The sequence below is a fragment of the Bombus pyrosoma genome, linkage group LG7 (assembly GCF_014825855.1).
Source record: "Bombus pyrosoma isolate SC7728 linkage group LG7, ASM1482585v1, whole genome shotgun sequence".
In the NCBI taxonomy this organism is placed as follows: Eukaryota; Metazoa; Arthropoda; class Insecta; order Hymenoptera; family Apidae; genus Bombus; species Bombus pyrosoma.
Window position 1 is genome coordinate 17,065,116 of NC_057776.1, and position 17,831 is coordinate 17,082,946.

The 17,831-nt window shown below is 41.8% G+C and overlaps 2 protein-coding genes across 2 annotated transcripts; both read right to left on the reverse strand.

Moving 5' to 3' along the window:
* Positions 1-1,438: 1,438 nt before the first annotated feature.
* LOC122568856 lies at positions 1,439-4,754 on the reverse strand. Its single transcript, XM_043729075.1, has 6 exons — positions 3,931-4,754; positions 3,759-3,875; positions 2,998-3,250; positions 2,173-2,394; positions 1,904-2,087; positions 1,439-1,818 (listed from the first exon to the last, which is right to left on the reverse strand). Exons 1-6 carry the CDS (start codon positions 3,998-4,000, stop codon positions 1,600-1,602), a joined length of 1,065 nt encoding a protein of 354 aa, XP_043585010.1. The 5' UTR covers positions 4,001-4,754; the 3' UTR covers positions 1,439-1,599.
* A 106-nt stretch (positions 4,755-4,860) lies between these two features.
* LOC122568852 (tyrosine 3-monooxygenase) lies at positions 4,861-17,252 on the reverse strand. The gene is made up of 7 exons (XM_043729069.1): positions 16,747-17,252; positions 10,418-10,529; positions 10,070-10,162; positions 9,855-9,914; positions 7,912-8,731; positions 6,676-7,039; positions 4,861-6,400 (listed from the first exon to the last, which is right to left on the reverse strand). The coding sequence occupies exons 1-7, from the start codon at positions 16,813-16,815 to the stop codon at positions 6,236-6,238; spliced, it is 1,683 nt and encodes a 560-aa protein (XP_043585004.1). The 5' UTR covers positions 16,816-17,252; the 3' UTR covers positions 4,861-6,235.
* Positions 17,253-17,831: the final 579 nt, after the last annotated feature.

Here is a 17,831-nt window from a genome sequence, read left to right on the forward strand (position 1 = left end):
CTTTCTGTACGTTCGACGATTCGCTTACCAATTGGCGCTGCATCGTGATAAATATTGACTTAACGAACGTGCCACGGTCAGTCTCGTAAAATGAGTCGACGAGATATTTTCACGACCGACCACTTCCGGATGCGTCGTGGGAATCGAACGAAAATCTGTTTGTAAGTCGACGAATTCGTGGAACAGAATGATCGTTCGGTTATTATTTCGAGCACACGCTATGCACTTCGCGTCTGTTCGAGATAAGACAAATAAACGAAGAAACGATATTTCCAATTTATTGCAGTTTCACGACGAAGAAACGATATTTCCACGATCGTTCGTAAATCGAATGATCGCCATGTGCTTATTAACGAGATTGCGAATATTCGATGCGGCAGAGTATCGGTTTTGCCGACGGTCTGAGTTTCACACGATGACAGGTTTAACGTCCTTGGCTAGAGGAGCCACTCGTCGGTTAACCCTTGGCTCTCTTCCTTTCCGACCTTGTCGCGCTCCAAAGCCGCTCTTCTCGTAGCTTCCGGACAACCGCCGAAGATCCAGTTTACTGCTCGTAGCAGAGCTGGCTTAAATTGATCTGAATCATTAAAATAATTTGGTTCGTCGAATATATTCATCGCCGAATACCTTCATATCGTCTATTCTTACTATCCCTTTTTTCATCTGTAGCTTTTATGCCGCGATATTCGATCATATTCAGACGACGCTATAAATCTGATTTATCGTAGAATTCGATTTTAATTCACGTTCTCACAAAATTTATTCTCTTTTACTAGAAAAATTGACGATATACGCTAGTCATATAAAAAATGCAAAAGAGTAATACGATAAAAAGGAATTGGAAAATTCTTTTCTGTTCTGAAATTCACAAATGTATACGCGTATCTCGAAAGTAGAAATAGAAATTTATACGGCAATTTCACAGCGTAAAGGTCAAGTAACTTATATTTCTGAGTCGTAATGACTCAAGAGACGAGTACTTGAACCTACTATTTAAGTTTGGTTCCATGTAAATGTCATTGTAGTAATCGAAGACTTCGGAGTCGTCCGAACATTTTTCGCACAAGGGATTTTCTCTTTGAGGTTTCTCATCGAGATCGTGCCTCCTAGTCACTCGTTCTCCGTGTTGAGAATTTTCATCGTCCGCTTCCCCTCCTCGATCGGTGAGGTAAAAACCGTCGTTAGAACAGAAATGTGTCGATTCGTTTCTGGACTTTCTTCTTCGAGCGTTTGGTATATTTTCGTGCGAGCGTCCGTTTTCTTCGTGTTTCTGTAAAATAGAAAATGTTTTTAAAATACTGCAAATATTTATTATAGATAGGAGATCCGAAACGATCGATTACTTGTGTACCTACTTCGTAGCCATTTATGTGTTCTTTGCGAAAATCTACTTTGCGACTATTATTCGAATTGATTTGCTTCATAGGACGATCATCTACGTAATTATAGTTCGTATAATCGACCGTATACAAGTGTTCCGTGCTGTCCTCGATCTTTTTCTGCAGTTTCGGAGTCACCATGCTTCGAGACGATCTTAAACGATGCTTTATGGAATTACGATATTCTCATGAACATTTGTCACGTCGTACGGTGTGTCATTTACTTTAAAGCATTCTTTGCATCAACCGACGAGTTGGATGTAACGTTTGCTCTGTTACTCAAGTTTGCTGACGATATGGAGCACCCATTGCTCCCGCAACACTCACCGCCGCACTGATATTGGCTTGTTCGATACAACGATTTATCAACAGAGTACCGTGAACCATTTCCTTCCGACGTCGAATTAAATTCAGCTTCTTTCACGTACGTTTCTATCTCCTATATTTATGAAAATTTGTCGATCTGTTACGTCTTCCGTAGAAACGCGAAATTTCCAAGTGTTTTATATTACCAAGTCTATTACCTGCTCGTTATGATCTCTGGTAGGTCCCTCTTGTTCTGAACTCGAAGCTTCCGCTTTCGACGATAGTTTATCGGTGGATGTACCACATTCCTTGTAATCCACTCTCACGTAAGGATCTTCGACGATCACCATGTCGTCCTTTTCGTATTTTTCATCGAACATTGCCAGTTGCTGCGGACTGCCGCTGTAACGAGTAAATTTGTTATTAAATAAAAGAATTTGAGAAACGTTATATTGTTAGTCTCGATCTGATTTATTATATCTCTTGCCTGATTAAAAGCGCGTAGTTCTCCATTGCTGACCCGTTAGAGTGTTTCGAACCAGACACCTTTGTTTTCAGGTATTTTTGGCCATCGTTCATCTTGTCGGAGTAAAAGTAGACAGGTTTTGCGATTTCCATAGATGGCTCGTGTTTAATCGCGTTACGAAAACGTTGACGCGATAGTCGATTATCTTTATACAGTTTGCTCCCTTTTTTCTTATCCTTGTTTCTATAACGTATTTAGTAACATAATTGGGATAAACATATCGTTGGGAAATTATTTTCTGGTGAAAGATATCTTTGTAATTATTTTTCTTCGTTTTGTAAAACGATGGAAAATAATTCTATATGTATATATGTAAACTCCCTAGAGAGTTCAAGGTTGATAGGGACTTTCTCTGTTTCACGGACAGCACGACTTTCTTTGTTTCGCGGACAGACCGACTTTCTTTGTTTTACGGAAAGCCATTTTGAGAGACGCTCATTTCCCAAACGGATGGACAGAGAGCAGCATCAGAGATAGACAAGACCATAGCAGAAAGAGTAATTGTTTAAAACATTGAAGATTGACGGAGAAAGATAGGTAGCTGAGGACGTTGAAAATCGATTCTCGATTTTCAGGTAGACACTGGTCGAAACTTGTTATTTATCGTTTACTGTTATTAATTGGTTGCTGTTTATTTAATCATTACTGCTATTAATTGTTGTTAATTGTTGGTTGTTATTTACTCCTGTATTTCATTTAAATATTTTCACAATAAACTCGATTTTCAGGCTTCAGAATCGATCCTCTGAATTACCACGCGATAAACCATCTTACATATATACTAACCCTAATACATCGTCCGCGTCGATGAAGATTTTCGACTTCTTAGCGTAATTTCTTTGGAATCGTTCGAAAGTCTCGTCGTCATCTTGAATTTCTTGCGAAAGATACTTTTCCATGTCCGACGATGGCTCGTATCGGCCGCGATGGCACTTGGATTTCATTTTCTCGTACAAGAACTCACTCTCCCGGGCACTCAAAGCGGATTTCAAACAATTCGCCGTGAGATCGATCAACGCGTAGCAGATTCGGCGCGCGTCTGAAATATAAATATTTTGAGAATTTTTAAATCTACTAAAAAGTCGTAAAACTTCAAAGTAAATGTTTACGTATATGTAGGCTTTAAATACTAAAACACTTCTGGCATTGCTATATCTACACGCATACGTGTCGTTGGATTTGTTCTTGAATCCGAAATCCAACGCATACGACTAAAAATATGTACACAGATTCTATCAATCGAAAAATGTGAGTGATCTTTCTATTGCTAAAAAATGTAGTCCCGACGCGAGTAATTCGTTAACTGTAATATTTTGTATAATTTCTTGCATAGCTGTTTTTCGTCGTATTCGTTAAATACGATTCTTGTCTATCTCGTGTGTAATTCGTTAAACGAAAACCACCGCTCTTTACAAATAAACAGCTGATTTCACGTTAGAATTCTGCGTGACAGTGATTTATCGGAATAGATAAAATTATCGTCGAGCTTCTGGAAATAAATCTTTCATCTAGCTTCCGTTTCACTTTAAACTTGTTTTCTTACTTACGCGGTCGCGATTCCGGGATATAGTAGAGAACTACACCAGACAGCATCAGCACAATCAGAGAGAAACGTTTCAGGTAACCGATCCAGGCAAACACGAAGAACGTCTCCTCTGAATAATCTGACGGCCAAAGAAGAAAGTGACTTCGATCATCGAACCAAACGCTTTCACTTACTATCGCTGTTCCATGATTTTGTCGCGGCGCACTGTATCACGAGCGCGCCAAGCACCGCCAATAGTTTCATCTCTAAAAACCGGACTGCCGGTTCGCCGTTCGTTGGCCGATACCCGATCTTCGATTTACGTGGGAATCGCCATGATTTTTCAGAAAGAACAAAGTCACGACGGAAGATGGCAACGAGCCTCTTTGACGCGACGTTCGCCTCCAGGCGAATTATCAGGAAGCGAATTTCACTTCGATCATGTGAATAACGGCAAAAAAAAAAGATACTGTATTTAAATACGAAGCGATATCTTCGAGACGAAGATCGTTGTAAGTAGAATCGGCACGGCTATAACAGACGCATACGAAACGTTTTACATCGAATTAAAGCGTATAATGTTAACACACATTTTCTCCTTTCTTTGCTCGTGTAACGCCATGTAAAACTTACGATCTAAGAAACTTATATGAGAGACTTATCTCGCAATGGCTTGGATCGAATGAAAAGAAAATTGAAGCAATGTTACATTAGCGAGAAGCAAATACGCTCGACGCGTCGTATTATCGGTAAAACAAACTCGTACTATGTTGTCGATCTGAAAATTACATTAAGGGCTGAGAGATGCTACGGTATAGTACAACAGATCGATGCGTCGTGCGACGCAGTGAGGCTAAACCAAAAGTGACATACCAGCACGTAATAAGACAAGCGATGATTTAACTCTTCGCGAGATAACGATCGGCGAACGAGCACTAGTTTTGTCTTAAACAAGTGGAAATGCAGACGGAATTCCTCGAGTTTCTCTTCTCCGTTATCTTTTAAAGATAATAAGTAAGAAAGGATCAGAATAGAAGGAACGATATTGTTGAAGAAGAAAATAATAGTAAATCGATAATATGTTACGATTATCCGGAATTCGTGAACGAAAATAATTTCTTAGATTCGTATTTTATACTTTTATTATGCTCTGAATACTTTACAATATAATACAAAGGAAATCTAGCGGACACGCCAATAGTTTTCTACAGCTTAGCAAGCGCGAGAGTGACGTGCGCATCGATACGAACGCGGAAAAGTATTTGGTACGAGTTAGCGACGGGAAACTGTGCAAGGTGCGCAAGCAAGTGCTCGCACTACACGCTACATAGTGCGTCTCTAATGCAACACTGATCCGTGACTTCGTTATTGAAGTTGTGTTCGTGAATAGTAACTAGTTTCTCGAGAAACGATGCTATTCTCTGGTTTTTCTGTTCTCGAAACCTGCAACTGCAAAAATAAAAGAAATCCTCGAACCTATCGTATTAACTAAGGTTTCGCGTTGAATCTATAGGATCCGATACGAAGGATCGTTAACTGTTTATCGGTAGAGAACAAGCATGTTTCCCAAGATGTGGTACATGTTCGTTAATAACTCTATCTAAAATAAAGAATCTACGTTGCTTTATAATACTGGTCGTCTCGAAATAAAGTTGATCCAAGTGACGACGACACGTTGATCATGTACCGTCGCGGTGAAGGAAGCAAATTCAAACGCGACAACGCAACACTCTACGACTAATATAATAATTAATAATAATAATAATAATAATTTGTAATACAGTAGAGTAAAATACAATACAATAGAATACAATACGTGTATCGGAACGAAATAAGGAATAACGTATAACGAAATGTGTACGCGTGGAACGTTCAAAGCGTATCAAATTCGGTCCGTTTTTTGACAAACACAGAGATCCGCTTATAATACTTTTTTGTAAGAACGTTAGGCCCGTGAACGACGTAGAACGCGAATTCGATAAATAAGACGAGAGGCGCGACAAGATTATCGAACTACTCGCGTTACGTAAGACACGAGTGATCCGTTTGATCGACGAGTGCATAAATACCGAGTCCACGCTTCGAACGACCTGGATACGCGCACGTGTATTCAACTACGCGGATGGACGACTTTATACATAGAGTGAGAACGATTTAATGCAAACGACGAACAATGATGCGAATGACGTGACGTAGACCACCAGGTCAATGAGATCTCGACGTCCTTCCAATAGAAACGAAAAGAAAAAAGACAAAGAGAAATTACGACACTTTTATGTACATTCCGTTTGAAACGATTCTCAACAACGAGAATAGGATTCGCAACTTGAACGAGCAAATTTCCAACTGGCTGGAAGGCTGCGACTTTCTCAAAAAAAAAAAAAAAAAAACAAAGAAAAAAAAAGGAAAAGAAAAAAAACAGACAGTGAAATATTGAGAGAAGCTCGATGATTCGCGAAATAATCGTATCCTGTTACACGGGCATAGACCCCTTCGTCTTTACGCGAAGGATTTCTTCAGCTTGTTGATAGCGTTCGTGAGATGGGTCATTTCCGTGTTCAGCTGAGACACCAAATTTTCCAACCTATCCACGCTGTCCAGCACTTCGACGCGTTGCGTGTGCGGATCGTACCTCACTTCGAAGGGTCGGCTCATGGTGGACACCTAAAACGAAAATATCAAAGATTATAGTTCGTGAATCGCCGTGATAAAAAATTGTTTCTTTAATTTATAACGTCAAATCCAAGTTTCAATCGAGGCTCAACGAAAGTCGCCCGCGGAAGAATTTATATTTAACCAGTAAGAATAGTAACACCATTTGCATGACATTCCGCGTGAAACCAACACTCTAATACATATATATATACATATATACAATATATAGCTGAGATACGCGCTACTACCACGCGTTCAAGTCTCTAACATCGATCGACACTTACCCAACGACGGAATTTCTCTTTGGCGTCCTCGAAGCTTTCCGCCACGTAATAGATCGGTTGATATTCTTGATCTTGATACTTCTGAACGGCGGTGGTCTTTGGATCGAAGGATCTGTGCTCGCATTTGTCGCTCAATGCGTGAAGAAGTTCTCCGTAGGCAGACAGAAGACCAGCGCCGTAAGCTTTCACCTCGGAACCTTCCTTGCAAAGACCAAATTCAACGGTGAACCAGTAAATCGTGGATAATTTTTCGATTTCTTCGTCAGAGGCTCCAAGCGAGGCAAGTCCGATTTCCTGAGAGAATTGAGCGAAGCTTGGATCGGCTAGCAACGGCATATGACCCAAAAGCTCGTGGATGCAATCTCTGCAAATTAAAAGAGAATTAACGAAATCGTTCCAATTAGACGTCTTGACGATATCGGTGACGTTATTGCTTTCATTTCGCTTCATATTCATGCCGAAGGTAATTAACCGAGTACCGATGAGCGAGTAAGAGAACGAGGACAAAGTACGGCGGTGAAAGTTCTCGCGCAACTAAATGGAGGATAGGCTTTCATCTCTCGACTAATTACGATACATAATCTCATTATTTAAAATTTCACGTTCAAGCAGAGTCGATGTATCTACGAGAGGTATCTATGAACGTAACACGAGCTTTACGATATTACAATTATGAAAAATGCGCTACGAGGATGAAGATAAGGGGAGACGGACGAGAGGAAAGAATATTTTTGAAATTTGTGCAAAGATTTAGGGAAGAATGGTCGAACGGGGACGGTATGAAATGCGGTCGATTGAAATTTCTCTTACGACAATGCACACGATATACTTCGAGGGAAATCGAAAATTATAACGAACGCGGGAACCGTTTCAGTGGAGAAACAAGTTCGCAACTGTGAAACTAAGTTATCAACGCCATCGTGTCGTTAAAAGCCAATTAGAGCTCCATTACGAGCTTAGAGAGGTACGGTAATTCCATTATCATCGTTCCCTGTGTAACAGGATGTCGCTCTCGTCATAACGCAGTATCGATTGCTCTCGCGTACATTCGTACGAAAAAGATCTTCCTAATATGAACTTAAAAATGCGAGAACCAAAATTGAGAATAAAACAAGGAGACAAAGTGCAACGAGACAAACGTAGAAACAGACTCGTCCCTTAAAATGCTTCAAAAGATTGACGATACAAGTTCGGGAAGATGTAATACGTGTAAAAATCCTGAAGAAAGATACTTACGGTTCCGGTGTGTGGTAAGGAGTCTTGATATGACGAATGTATTGAGTGCTCTGGAAGACCCTGAATGCAAGGCTGGATAAAAAGTCCCTAGCCGTGAGCAATCCAGCCGCAGGTCTCAAAGTGAATCCAGTGTTCTTCTTCAAGAATTCGCTGACTTCCTGCAGCTGAGGTATGCGATGCGATTCGAAGATCTTTTCTTCTTGCAGCTTCCTGAAGGTTCTTCGATATTCCACGCAAGCGTGTTTCGGTACCAGGTCGACGATCGTGTTGAACACACGCGACCAGGTCTCGTTCTCCGTTTCGGTATAAGGAATGTTAGGTATAGGGTCACCATACTTGTACGCGAAAGCGATCTCCGCGATGACCTTCCTGCGAGCACGATACTCCTTGTCAGCGAATCCAGGATGGTTCATGTCAAGATCAGGTTCGTATTTGGTCATCAAGTGATTGCAGTTGTCGAGCTCGGACGCGTGTCTCGGGAACCAGGGATCTTTGATGCTGACAGAATTATCCCCGAGCAGAGTAACGCCGTCTAACGCGGAACTCTGACGAAGGTTCCTGATTAATTGCAGCAAACACTGCCTGGTCATGTCGATCTTCACGAGAACATCGAATTGCAGTCCTTCCTTCTTCGATGGTCGTGTCTCAACGTGGGTCACCGTTCCCTTGAAATTCTCGATCGTCTTGAGGATCCTGGCCAAGGAGCCTATGCCTTCTCTCAAACGCAAAACAAGCGCTGCCCTTTGCACGGTGTGCTCGCTTTCGGGGCATTCCGCTATCGTCTTCGCGAGTACCACTTCCTCTTCTGTTAATCCAACGTCTAAGGAAAACCATAAATCGGTCGCGTCAAACGGAATTCCTAAGATCGTAGAAACACTTAACCGAGTAGGAGAGCTGAACCTTTTTATCAAATTCGAGGGCAAGAACCGTAAGAGAGGCAGACGTTTCTTTGTTGGAAATAAAATTCTTGAAACTACAGGCATACGTCGAAGTAAGTAAGAGAGCTTTCACGTTATCAAATTTCAGACTGAATGTTCTTCCTGCGAGGTTCTTAGGCGATATTTCGAGGCGCTAAGTGATTTCCTCTGGACTGTGTAATAATCGGGCAATTCAAAGTCCATTTCCGCGAAATGTCTCCCACTTTTATATGGGTTACGGTGCAGCTGGCGAGATGGGGAATAGGGACAGAATAAAGTAGCTCTTATTGTCGCCCACGAACGTGCCGGGACTCGGCCGAGCAAAGATGGAGACGGTAAAAAAGAAATAACTCTGTTATACATTTATCGTGGACGCACGGAGGCGTTTCAGAAACGGGAGAAAGGGGTCCCCGGCTAATACGATTCTAAATGCACAAAGCGAATTCGAAAAAGTGATGAGAGGGTAGGGAAAAGCGGAGACGCCAGAGAAATGGCCGGGAAAAGGCGGAAAAAGGTCGCCCCCGTAATTCAGCCAAGTGTCGGAAAGCGCTTGGTTCAACTCTCTTTGGTGAGGTACATGCCATTTACAATAGAAGCTGCTTCACTCCCCATTTACCCTATTCGCTTCGTGCACCCCAATAACGATCGCATATTCCAGAATTTTACCGGTCTTTCCGATTCCTTATGAAGCGGACGATATGCTTTGATCTTTGAATGACGTATTTTTTCTCATTACATTTATTTATATTAAATACCAGATTATTTGGAATTATTATATTTCAATTACTCGTAGTATGGATCGAACGATTCATCCGATTACTCGTACTCTACGAGAGAAATTTACGAAGTAATTGAGACGAATCGTTATTTTAGATTCTTATCTTTTATCTTTATCTGGAATAAAATATTCCCAAGCTCTAATTACGTTTCAGAGCGTGTTCCAGTGTCAGTTTCGTAAGAAGTATCCTTGACGCGTTAAAAGTCCTTTATCTGCGATCTGACGAAAAACATGTTGCATACACTTACCATTGTCGTAATCCTCTGGTTTGCCAATATCGCTGTCCGACGAAACCTCAGCTTTGGCTTCTGCAAATCAGAAATAATCGCGTGCTCATGCAACATGCTACGTCTATCGACACTTCGTATTTGTGTTTCCCTTGGATACGAACAAATTCGATGATAAAAGGGAAACTCGAAGCATCGAAATTTTTGCCCGTAAAAAAAAATTCATAAATACAAACCTCCGTCCTTAGCAGCACAAGCCAATGTTTCCCCCTGTTCATCGTCGCTCGACGAAGCGTAACGTTCCGTATCTGGGCAGATAGTCTCTTCGCCTATCGAGTTCAACAGCAAATAAAATTATCGTGCAACACCGATACTATTACGAAACAAGTTGAGACCGAGTAACATCAAAAATATTCGCCGCAATACGAAGTAAAAAAAGCTATTCGGAAAATGGTCTGCAACATCGATTGCGCAATGCAACATCGAACAACACGAAACGTTGAATAGAAAAATTTAGAAAAAGATCATGCTCGTTTGCTAAAGCTGCATAAAAATTATGTTAAAAATAAGAGACTGTCACTTACCATTTGCTCGTTGACGCGCTTCTTCAAGAACGCTCTGCTTCGTTTGCTTGACAACTAAAGTTTCAAAGCGAGCATCGTCCACGAGAGATCGCCGTCTCGCTGGATAACCGTTCTAAATAAACAAAACGATATTTCAATATTTAATCAAGAGTATTTTACAACGTGCCGTAGCATAGAACGTACATTATTTATGTGCATTTATAGAAAATTTAACTAATTGCATACTGTACATATATACGAGAGCGAACCGTGTGTCACATCGTAGAGAATCGTTAATTTGATAGTTAACAACTGTATATTTTAATAATTTAAGAACTCACGAATTTAAGAACTAACGAATAATTATCGTTAAGCAATATAAGTAAAGACCATTGACGATGAGTTCTAACAATTTGAAATAAAAATAATAAACGATAATTATTTTACGATATGTATCATGACAATCTCTTGCCTCTTAAGTAAGCAATTTTAAATCGACGAGTGCTAAATTAATTTAGTATAAAATATGTTAAAGATAGAAAAATGCACAAAGTGGAAAAATGTAGCAAGTATCCGAAGTACGATATTCGTCGTAATATTTCATTAGTAAAACAAATCTCTCTTTAGATTCAAGTTCTTCAATTCTATTTTTAAAAAAATATGAATTTACGCGGATATTCGCAGCCTACGCATCGCGATTAAATTACATTTTTAAACGGCGGATATCCTATCGGTAAGTGAAATCTCGATGCTCCAACTGCCTGTTCGCGACGAATCAAAGTTTACCTGACGTTCAAAGAGCGGATAGCACGGTTGGTAATTCTGATAAAGATTCGAAGACGCGGAAATTAGCGCCCGCAGCGGTCATCCGGCTGCCGTTGAAGGATCGGAAATTAGGATCGAATCCTGGGACAGAGGACACAAAGCGTTTCGCGCCCTCAAAGAGGATCGCGCGTCCACTAATCCTCGCGATTCGATTTTCTTATTGTTACAGGCGAAAGGAAGTTGGAAAAGAGAATTCTTTGTCAGTACTACAAAAAGTTGGTAAAACTTTGCTAGAGAAAGAGAAGAAGGATAAAAAGAGAATTTAACGAGATTTAATGGAATATTGAGAATTGACCGATCGAGAAGCTCGTTAGAAATTCTTAGACGTTGCAAAGCCCGATGCAACAACGTCATTCAAATTCAGAACGACCGTTTTTCACGAATGGCACGCGCAAGGTGGCACCCAGTTTTATTTTTCAAGCGTACAAAGCGGTTGGCACGGTTTACAGAAAACATGTAGTAATCCCTTACCAACACATCGCGCGAACTGGGCCAAGTACTTCGACGATGGATCGGACAAATGACCGATGACTCTATCGTACAAATGCGTCACGCGATGATTAACCGATTTAAAAATATTGTCTCGTTTGGTTTAATGAAAAAAATGCGACCGACTTTGACCAATATGATCGTCTACCGGTCAGGTAAAGTCAGCACTTGCGTTCAGTCAGTGCCACGTGGTTAATTATCCCGATCGTGACTCATATTCGTTCGTACAGTTCTATACGAGCCATTTTCCAATATAGATTGTTTTTTGTTTCACGCGTACAGTGTATCTCGTAAATGAATTCGGCAAGAGAAGAAAAGAACGAAGTAAACGAACGAGGTAAAATCGTACGATCGAGCCAAGCAGTGGAAAATCGCGTAACAGATCGAATATTCCACGATCTTAATTTATTCGTATCGTTATTTGTATTATTATTCGCTTGCCTGATATTCTCTAATTTCAATTAATCGTAAATCTCGTAGGAAGTTTGTGGCACGCCGATCGAATCAAGAAACTCAGTCGGCGTTTCAAGCGAAATCAACGACGAGTTTCGCGGTTGATTGAGATACTCGCATAGTACTGGCGTTTTTTGTCGATACAGCCGCGTAATGATGCATAACAAATGCAACCAAGGTCGATCATTATTTCGCCATTTTATACCAGCTTAGCGCTATTAGTTACTCTACACGGACTCGTCCACGTAACACCTATTATGCATCGTAGAAATGTTATTGCCGGCTAAACAACGAAACGAGTTCTTCGACGTTGGCCGACCGTGCAAATTAGAAATTATATTCATTTCGATAAAGTCACGGTTATTTCGAGTGATAATCGAGAGGATGAATGATCGAGGGCTTAGCAAAGAAGTTCCCTGAACGGGCAATTGCAACCTTTTAGAAAGGGAGGCACTCGTGTTCACATTGAATCGATCGCATAGACAAGAGGCAGAGATTCGTGTTAATATCATTGGGATTCAGACAAACAGATTTTCGATTGCGTAAAAAATAAATCGAAAAGGAGAAAAAAGAAAAAAACGTGGAAAAACGTTGCGGGACGACAACCACCACGGATTGTTACGCGATCGATATGAATAATTCATTCGATGTATTAGCATGATTTTTTTCAAACAGGAATCGGACTCGATGATTGAAATGGGCAAAACAAGACATTTAAATAGAACGATTAGCATAATAGATGAACGAGCGGGAATTACAAGTGTGTGTACGTGTATGCATGCATATGTACGTAAACGTATGTCGATTGATCGTCGATGCCGTCGATGAGCGATTAGAGGCGTTGTCGCACGCGTGGCGAGCCTCCAAAGGCGAATAACGGAGTTTAAAACAGCGTTCAGGGCCTCTCCGCGGCTCTCGGTAACCATTGGACTTACAATCACTTCGTTCTCATATTTATATGACATATTCGTAATTATCATGCGGGAGCCGAGGTCGATCGATTTTGCAACGCGATACAATTATACGATGTTGCCGCGCGGTCGGCTAACTTTTCTGTCACTCATCGAGGGTGTACATGACTAATTACGGGATTTTGTAATAAATCGATCGGCATGCGCGTCGATCAACAGCTAGCTTATTAGCTAATGCGCGTAATCGACCGATTTAATTAATCCACCGAGATCAATCGGATCGAACGATCGACGATGCGAGAAATTCGACCATCGTTGAGAAATCGATGCGAACGAGGGATGCGTTAAATTCATTTGCAAAAACAATGAAATCTTTATGCACGAATCTGTACGTTCCAGCGGAATATTATTCTCACTGTTGGAAGAAATGCTTTTCTATTTTACATGCATCGCGACGTGTCGAATCGGCGCAAGAAACAGGAGTTAAATTTAAACAATTCGAAGGATAATGCCAAACTGATCCACTCTGTTTTTTGAACATTTCCATTTTCTTGTATTCTTTTTCCTTTTTCTATTAGAATACACGATTAGCATTTAGCAACCGATCGATTAATCTCTGAATATTCGTTACGGTCTATAAGAAGATGAATAATAGCGAAAAATGAATAAGCTATAGCTCGGAGAGGCTACGTAACAGGCGATGAAATAGCCATTGGAAATGTTTTAATAGGAAACGCAACGAAGGCCGTGTCATTTTTCACCCCTCCGTTAGAATGACGCGAACACGATCGATAACGATCGAACGAGCGCGCGAATAGCGGATTCTGGATCCAATCTGGTAACTAGATCCGGCGTGTGCGAGAGTTCCGTTTGAGTGAGTCAGAGTCGTCGTGGCTGTTTCCCATTGTCGTCAACGGTGCATACGTAAATATGCTTACGTATGCAACGTTTCGTTGTATACCAACAGATGCAATTCGCCAGTTAAACGTAAGTTTCTTATGCCGTTAGGATTTCGAAATCTTTGCGAAATCCTTGTATAACGAAAATGCATGGTACCATGATTTCCAAAATTTCGTCAGATAGTGGACCCAACTGTTTGCCTAAGTGCTTGTTCGTATATCGACACGGGTTAGCGCAGAAGCGTTCAAACTCGTACTGTTACACGGAGAAAGTAAGGGATTAATGCTCACGAGTTAAACACGGGACCAACTGTGCGTCTTTGCCGGTGAAATTGGGAACCGAGGAATTTCGCGTCATCGATTAAAAAAAGTTCAGTTTTTCATTCTCCATATGACGATCGCTAAACCAGCTTCTCGGAAGTTAAACCGATCGACTGCATTTTTTCGTAATTTATTCGCGCCAATGTTTCATCTTTTTCATCGCTTTCCTCGTCGTCCTCGACGTTTAACACTTTCAAATCCATCATTTTATTAGTTTACTCAACGCGTTACTCATTAGCGATTGTTAAGCTCCTTGGGAACAGGAAAACTCGGAACGCGTAACGATTCGATATTGTTACTTTACTACGAGATTACTATTTTTAATTCGCTATTTTACAGCAAGCGTAGAAATGAAATATCGCGAATAGCAAAGTAAATGGAAAAAGAAGGTTCGATTCGTGGTTGATCGATATAGCTCGAACGCGACTCGAATATACTTCCATGTCGTGAATTCTTATATTTACGATGAACAAAGAGTTGAATTAAACGATGAAACGATGGACTTGGAGGATTCGAGCCTTCAAAAGGGGAGAAAAGTATGCGAAAGCCGAAGGATTGCGCAAACAGAACGCAACGTTAGAACGAGACAGTGCGTGCAACTAATAAATCACAATTGACGGCAGACGTCTTGATGATGAAGCACGCGTATGAATGAAAAAGTTTGCCGCAGACCTTGCTGGGATGCCAATTAAGCCTTGTTACCGTGCGATTCGAAAAAAGAAAAAAGCGCGCGAAGAAAACGCACAGGGACGCGTCCTTGTGATTCTAATTCTCGGATGACCTGTTCCGAGGCGGAGCTCCCGTAACTGTTATGAATGGAAAAAAGAATCACGGCCTCGAGAAGAGGCTCCGATCGAAAGTCGTTATTGCGCGACTGTTCTAACGTAACGCGCCATTACCGAACGCCAGGATACGTAGGATCGAAGTTTGCGAGCACGCGATTTCCTGACGACGTTTCGAAGCGGAATCGACGGAATTACGCGTCCGCCAAAGAACCGCGAGAGACGAAGTCGTAATTATAGAACCGGTGCAACACGATTTATCGTCTCGTTCAAACGATTTAACATGCAATACGATCGAGCAACGATTGCTTATACGATATACAGCGGTTACAAAAAGTGTTTGCGCATATCCTTCTTCTCCAACGAAGCGTTATCTTGCAAATAAATTTTTATTCTATGAAATTTTTATGGTCATATGAAAGTGCCGTCGAATGATGCGCGAAGCTTCATACGTTTGAACTTAGTCGATCGATGCGTAAATGGTGTAATAAATAGAATAATTTCTGTCGTCACTGTAACTTCCGCCGATAAATGCGAATGATGCCACGCGTTTAAAATTCTTCCATGGAAACTGAACGATCGAAGGGAAAAGCGTATGCACGCGTGTATGTATTTGTTTCATCGGCGGGTCTATGGAAAAGTGAAAGATCGAAGCACACTGGCCGTTCGTGACTCTCGTCGATTTCTGATCTTACGTCGTTTTCACCTGTTTCAACGTCTTCCCCTCTTTCCTCTCTCAGCGTGATTCTTAATTTGAAACTTCCGCGATTGATCTGCGACGACGATGAGTCAGTGTATCGTAATGGTTTCGTCTCGCGTCGGAACGTTCGGCTCGTAGGAAAAGACGATAGCAACGATAACGATCTGCCGGCTCTCCGAATAGAATAGAACGCAACAAGTTTTGAATAACCAGATCATCGATTACCGCTCGATCATCGCAGTAATCGATCACGTGTACTTTCTCTAGACTTTTGGGCCTCCTTTTCGTTTCCAGTTTGAGAATTTCACTCGCGCTGTTTGCTCGGACGAAGAGCGTCGCGTTCGTATACGTGTGTGTATGCACGCGCTTACACGAGCATAAGTTTTCGTTTATTTTTTTATCTCTTACGAAATATACCGGACGTTTATCATGAAAGTTACGTAGGCAAAGATGAAAGAGGATTCTTCCGTAAGAAAGTTGCGAACATCTCGAATCACTAAATGACATACGCGTTTCTTGCGCTTCAATTTTGACGAGTTCCGTCGAGATAAAACGAAAGGACAACGAAATTTACAAAGAGTCAAGTTCGCGAAAATAGCGAGGGATCGTCGATGGAAACTCGTCGTGCGTTGCATTAACTGTAAGAAACAGGAGAAGCGAAACGAGCGAACGCAGAGCGGAGTACTCGCAATTACGGTGCAACGCGCGAGAATCGTGGCAGTTTAAACGTGCGGCAAAGTTCCCGCGCTTTCCCGCGATCCTATTCGACTCCGTTTAACGCTCGACTCCGCGTTTACCCTGACATAATCATTCGTCTTAACAACTTTTTAATCGTATCGTGAAAAACATTCACGCGTGATCAGGGTTCGTTTAAAATTCGTCTGCCAATTTTGCCTCTACAATCAAAATCACCACGATACGGTTTCCATTCTCTATCACAATCTCAAACTCTAAATACTAAACTACTCACCTCGATACTGTAAGACTTCTTGATAGCAAACATTTCGCGGTTCTTCTGCGCTGCTGCGACAGCCATCATATTCGCCGTGTCGTTCTTCGTAATGAAAACTCTTCAAGCCCAAAGATCGGCTACTCGACGCCTGGAGCTTTTCACTGCCGTCTGATCGAACGAAGTCGATGGATCACCGGGATAACAATGATTTATTTTTCGTACAGGCAATCACGGACCACCGAAGAAATCTTCTTCTCGATGGCTTATTCTTTTCCAAAAAGAGCTGAATAACTCGACTAACTGGCTACCGCTTCGCACTGCAACTTCTCTGGATGCAAGAGACTTCTCTCTAACTTTTCTGTTTTTCTTTCTTTTTTCTTTTTGCCTCTTGCGACTTCTTCTCCCTTTTGGCTTCGGTTCGATTCGATTCGTCTGATTTGACTCGACGGCAACGACGACAACAACAACGACGGCAACGCTGTGACGTTAAAACAACGGGTTTCTCTCGTCTTAGTCCGCTTTCGATGAAGCGTACGAGCGAATGCGCCTACGGGGCGGATTGCTGCCGCATATAAACGTTGCCTCCCTTCACCGCCGGCTAATGCCGGGGTCAGGGGTGCCCCCACCCCACCCCTCGTTTCGGGTGGTCTAGCACCGCCGCCGCCACCACCACCGCGTCCTCGCATTGCCAGCATCGCCGCTTCCACCGATCGCGCAGACCAGCTTTTCGAGCACCACGAAGTGGTTCGACCGTCATTCCCCTTCCTCTTCGTTCTTTCCTGTCAATGCTAACCCCTAAGACACGTTCCGTTGTCGATCCATCGGATTTAATTCCGCGACAATTGTATAATTTTTTCTACACAACGTTGTCTCTGCTATCGTTAATCATCGATCGCCAAATCATCGGACGCTTTTTACACAATTGTCTCTGCTCGTGTTCGACAGAACGACCTATGATTCTTTGGTCGCTAAATTACCTCGTACGTCGCGTAGAAAGAACTCGAGACAAGTTTCTTGTTCGTATGAGTCACGAGAAATAAGATTGCGATGTTTCTCGCGGATTTTTCAAACACCTGATATGGGATAAAGATTTTGTTGCGAAC